The sequence below is a fragment of the Nanorana parkeri genome, unplaced genomic scaffold (genome assembly GCF_000935625.1).
Source record: "Nanorana parkeri isolate BGI_ZX_2015 unplaced genomic scaffold, ASM93562v1 scaffold769, whole genome shotgun sequence".
Lineage (NCBI taxonomy): Eukaryota > Metazoa > Chordata > Amphibia > Anura > Dicroglossidae > Nanorana > Nanorana parkeri.
Genome location: NW_017307037.1, coordinates 617,042 through 623,058, shown reverse-complemented (window position 1 = coordinate 623,058; position 6,017 = coordinate 617,042). Strand labels below are relative to the sequence as shown.

The 6,017-nt window shown below is 42.4% G+C and overlaps 1 protein-coding gene across 1 annotated transcript in view; it reads right to left on the bottom strand.

The window, feature by feature from the left end:
* Positions 1 to 2,347: 2,347 nt before the first annotated feature.
* The window catches only part of LOC108793645 (teneurin-4-like), a 23,145-nt gene continuing 19,475 nt past the window's right edge, over positions 2,348 to 6,017 (bottom strand). The window contains exon 2 of the mRNA XM_018564649.1: positions 2,348 to 2,622. Coding sequence (XP_018420151.1) covers positions 2,348 to 2,622 — 275 coding nt within the window. The remainder of the gene's footprint in view (positions 2,623 to 6,017) is intronic.

The following is a 6,017-nucleotide window of genomic DNA, read 5'->3' as shown; positions in this document are numbered from 1 at the left end:
TTTAGGTATTAGATATATTCTCAATTATATACTGGTGTTTTCCACCCTTCACAATGATGTGGTTAACTCTTTCTAGTACGTTGTCTATAAATGTAGGTGGTATACAGGGTACATTCTCCTCCAGTCCTTGTTCAGATATATCATTTTTTTTCTGTTGAAGTCACATGAAGTTGGTTTCACTGTTGGTTGTTTAAACCAATTCCCATACAAGAAAATGACCTTTGCCACAAAAGGATCAACTGCAACTGAATACTTTTTGGACAAAAAGGCCGGCTACATTTCAATCACAAATTGTACCCAGCAATACCAAAATCAGACATTACACAATCGGTTATTCAGCCAACTGAATGAGGAATGATACACCCAATAAAATACTATATTAACCAAAAAGTAATATTACAACTGGTTGGGAATTGCATACATTTCATGGCTCAGGAAGATTCCCGCATACAGCACTTCCACCATAAACCCTGTTTTTCCCTCTCACGTTTAGGACATTAGCAGGGTACTCAACTCGGATATCACACTGGGAAGAATTCACCTTGCTTCCTGTCCAAATTTGTGAACCAATTTCTGAACCGTAAGTCATAAATGAGGTCAACAGAAATCCAGACAAGGCACCAAAAAAGGTCTGCTTTACAGGTCAGCAAAGAAGGTAACAATTTACAGATTTGTTTGGGAAGCTCCTGGCAGCCTTGTTTGATAACGTGATGGTGCTAAAAACAGTAGACATGTAAGCGGCGGGAAAAATTAGTTTGGTTCGGATATTTCATTTTTTTCAGGATCCGAAATTCAATTTGGTTCGGGTTTCAGATTCGGACGAAATCTGAATTTCCGTTAGTTTCGGATGAGTTTATAAATATTCTTTGCGAATCCCACAGAAAACCATACACAGACATTAATACTAAAGCTGAATCTCCTAGACCCGAATGGCATTCCAGATCCAAATTTCCGGATTGAATGCGGGAGCCATTTGGGTCTGGGAGCCATATACATATATTACTAAAGCTGAGGCTCCCAGACCCAAATGGCATTCAGGAGCTCCTGAATGCAATTCTGAAATTCCCGAATGCCATTCGGGTCTAGGAGATTCAGCTTTAGTATTAATATCTGTATATGGTTTTCTGTATATATCTGTATATGGTATGGTATTAATATCTGTATATGACTCCCAGACCCGAATGGCATTCAGGAGCTCCCGAATGCAATTCGGAAATATGGATCCTGAATGCCATTTGGGTCTAGGAGCCTCAGCTTTAGAATTTTATGTATATACTGTATATGGCTCCCATGTTGCCATAACAAAAATTTGTATTCGGACCCATTCGGATGCATTAACCGGAAAAACACATCTGATTGGCCAGAAAAGTCACATGTCCGATTCAGTTTGTTTTTTTTTTGAACGAAATTTGGACAGGATTCAAAATTCAGAAACAGAAATTTGGATTTGGACACATTCGGATGGGATTTGGAAATTAGGATATATCAGGATGTCCGAATTTCGGAAAATGAGTCCGAATTTTGATTCGGATCGAATCACACATGTCTAAAAAACAGACTGAGCTATTTCCTTTAAACATTCTACCAGGGATAGTAAGATAGAAGGGGTGGTCCCGTGTGTCACTGGCGGTCAGGGTAAAGTGGGCAATCACGATAAGAGGTGAGGGAAAATCTCCCCATTTGGCATAGTCTACAGATGTCCCATCCCGTCCTCACTGTGTAAGTTTTACAATGTTTTCTCCATATTTCAGCTTTAAAGTGACATTAAACCCTCAGATTTTTTAACATAAAACAATACTGTAATGTGCGCCTTACTGTTATCCATGGTAGTTTCCCTTCTCTTTGCTGCTCTTCCTTTTAAATCCTTATCTCTTCTCATGCTGGGCAGAACTTCTGTTTTGCAGCAGACTGCCTTGTCTCTGAAATGGATACATGGTGTCTGTGTGTAGGTTTGCAACCTGAGCCAGCACTACAGTAAGAGGCTCTCAGCTGCAAAGGGAAGTTCTCCCCCAGCATGAGAAGAGATAAGGATTTAAAAGGAAGAGCAGCAAAGAGAAGGGAAACTACCATGGATGACAGTAAGGCACACATTACAGTATTGGTTTATGTTAAAAAATCTGAGGGTTTAATGTCACTTTAATGTTATAGAGAACAGCTAGGTAGACCATAGTTCCCATTTTGTCTCAAAGCTAGGAACCTCAAAGCATTTTTTTTGCCAAAGCTCCAGAGACATTATAGAACTTAACATTCTTTTTTTAAAAACAAAAATATCACTTTGGCCTTTCACTTGTCCAAACTCAACCTTGCACTTCTGTCAAGTTACAGATGCAGTAAGACCTATAACAGATCACTTACCGTTTTCTGTGTGCTCATGCTCGGTGTCTGTGAGGGTCAGGTTGGAGTTGGCTCTGCTAGATAGACAAGAGCTTCGGCCAGACTTGCTCTTCACTGCCCAGAGTCTCACTGGCTGTTCCGGAGATAACACTCCATCTGCTTCGTTGTCTGCATCGTTGTCACCGGTCATTGAATAGCAATGCGGCAAGCTAATATCAGTCCGGTACAGTGTCCCGTGAGGAGGAGTAACTTCACCAAGACCCAGTTCATGTAAAGTGAAGCTGCCACCTACAACACAGAAACATGACAGTATTATTAATACGTTGAGGGTACAGTTCACACCAATCAGTTCTAGAGTGATATGATTTAAAGAATCCTGCCTCCTGCAGTTTTTCTGCAATTTCCAGCAATTTCCCATAGGTATTAGGATGTTAAATGTATTAAATTGCACCACCAAATGAAAAATTATATAGCAGCACTACAGTGAATAAACAAAATGTACTCTCAGTGATTCCACTGGTTTATAGTAAAAGGATGGACTGCATTCTCAGTAATGTCACCGGTCTCCAGTGAATGGATAGGCTGCATTCTCAGTGATGTCACCGGTCTCTACTGAATGGATAGGATGCATTCTCAGTGATGTCACCGGTCTCTAGTGAATGGATAGGCTGCATTCTCCGTAATGTGACTGATCTCTATTGAAGGGATAGGCTGCATTCTCAGCAATGTCACCGGTCTCTAGTGAATGGATAGGCTGCAATCTCAGCGATGTCACCGCTCTCTAGTGAATGGATAGGCTGCAATCTCAGCGATGTCACCGCTCTCTAGTGAATGGATAGGCTGCAATCTCAGCGATGTCACCGCTCTCTAGTGAATGGATAGGCTGCAATCTCAGCGATGTCACCGCTCTCTAGTGAATGGATAGGCTGCAATCTCAGCGATGTCACCGCTCTCTAGTGAATGGATAGGCTGCAATCTCAGCGATGTCACCGCTCTCTAGTGAATGGATAGGCTGCAATCTCAGCGATGTCACCGCTCTCTAGTGAATGGATAGGCTGCAATCTCAGCGATGTCACCGCTCTCTAGTGAATGGATAGACTGCATTCTCAGTGATGTCACTGGTCCCTAGTGAATGGATAGGCTGCAATCTCAGCGATGTCACCGGTCTTTAGTGAATGGATAGGCTGCATTCTCAGTGATGTCACCGGTCTCTAGTGAATGGGTAGGCTGCATTCTCACTGATGTCACCGGTCTCTAGTGCAGGGGTAGCCAAACTCCGGCCCTCCAGCTGTGGTGGAACTACAAATCCCATGAAGCATTGCAAGATTCACACAGCCACAGACATGACTCCCGGAGAGATATGCATCATGGGATTTGTAGTTTCACCACAGCTGGAGGGTCGGAGTTTGGCTACCCCTGCTCTAGTGAATGGATAGACTGCATTCTCAGTGATGTCACTGGTCCCTAGTGAATGGATAGGCTGCAATCTCAGCGATGTCACCGGTCTTTAGTGAATGGATAGGCTGCATTCTCAGTGATGTCACCGGTCTCTAGTGAATGGATAGGCTGCATTCTCAGCGATGTCACCGCTCTCTAGTGAATGGATAGGCTGCATTCTCAGTGATGTCACTGGTCCCTAGTGAATGGATAGGCTGCATTCTCAGTGATGTCACCGGTCCCTAGTGAATGTATAGTCTGCATTCTCAGTGATGCCAATGGTCTCTAGTGAATGGTTAAGCTATGTTCTCATTGGTGTCTGTGATCTCCCAGAGACCTTATACATCTTCTGTTCATCTAATCTGATAACATGGGGCAGATATTGATGTGTAGCACCCAATTCCATGTAGCTTATCTTAGGTAACAGCACACACATTACTCTGCAATCATTTTGGTTTTAATAGGCTAAAATGTGCGAACCCCATTTTGAAGTTGAGATGTCTGGAACAAGGTTTGGGAGCCAGAAGATCAGATGTCTCATGAAGGTTTCCCAAAGCTGGAACATCTAACTGGTTCAATCACATCTTGCACTTCACACCTTTTTTAATTAAGCCGGGCAGGTTGTGTTTCCTGACAAGCATGACAGGCAGAGAAATTTAGGCTTTCACACCTCCTTACTTCAGGAGCCAAGCCTCGTACTACAAAGCTGCCAGTGATAATTGCACCTAGACAAAAAGCTCTTTGCTTTGACAAAACGCTGCACTGCTCAGCTTCAAATGCTCGCCGAAGGTTTTAAAGATTAATCAACTTGATTTACAGAGCAGCGGTAATTTGCACTGTTTCTTTCAACGGCGGGTCTTTTTCATTTTTAATTTTTTTTTGTCTGGCAGGGGTGCCAGAGATGAATGTGGTGATGGATTTCAGAATAAACTCAGCGGCATTTTTTTTTCCTGGTATGTTCACACTAATAAGCTTTTCATTTTGGGGGTGTTAAAGCGGAGAGTTCAAAGTCATTTCTCTTAGAGGCCTGCTCCTTAGCCAAAACAAAACGGGGATTATTTTGCAGAGACTGGAGCGGCGGTGTTGTGGCGTAACTACGTCAGGTGCGAGGATCACAGATTCTCCCAGGCTACAAAGAGCTGGGTTTGGGCTTTCATCCAAACTGCTTAGGGTTGGGGGGAGAGTCTGCACATCATTCTTGATTTGCAGACATTTCCAAGGACTCCTCTATGACCTCAATGGATGTAAACTTGACAATGTTTATAAAATGGCGGAATCAGAATGGATTATTGAAAACTAGGTCATGTCTAACATGAATGACTTTTACGAGCACGTAAGTTCTAATATGTGCTATAGGAACCTTACTGATGTCATATATTTGGGTTTTACAAACACATTTTAGGCTTATTTTGCAAATTGGGAGAGAGGAAAAGCTCTTCTCACTTATGACTTTTCATTCCTTCCTCTGCTGATTGGAAGTGGGTCTCATTTAGAAGGCTCATTAGCTTTCTAAAAATTGTCATGGTTGTCTTTGGTGAAGTTTTAGCACCAAAGGGTTTGTCAAACAGACTTCTGGCACAGTTAACAATCCTGAAAAATTAAAGCAGAACGACAGAATAAAAAATAATAGCTCATTAAAAGATCAACGTTGTCTTCAGGTGGAGAAACAGGGTCTTCAGGTGGAGAAACATGGTCTTCTGGTGGAGAAACATGGTCTTCTGATGGAGAAATGTGGTCTCCTGGTGGAGAAGAGAAAGAACCCGTGACTTTATCAGACCGGCCAGAAGACCCTCAGAAAGAAGGTATGTATATGTGTATGGAGGGCTGTGGGGTGTTGGATTTATAAATACTAGACATCTGGTTGTACAAAAAGGTAATGGCCACTTATGGACCTTTATCTTTCAGTAGTATTAAACTCTCAAACTTGCTTTCAATAATTAATCCAGATCAAATAAATAGACATTGCCCAACAAAGTATTTTTTTTGCATGTTTGCCCAAGCACTTACAGCCATCAGGTTTCCAAACAGCCTAAACTCTCTCAGCTTGCCTTTCCTGAACTTCCTATCTGGTACAAGATCATAAGGGACCGAGCAGTCTATAGCACCCATCCATTTACTAATTACTAATTTACTAGCTTGGAGAAGGAAGGGGGGGAGAAGAGGGGAGCTATTTCCCCTACTGTTTCTGTATGTTTGTGGAGACACACGGCTTACTAGCACACACAGGGGTGGCTCTGTAGGACCTG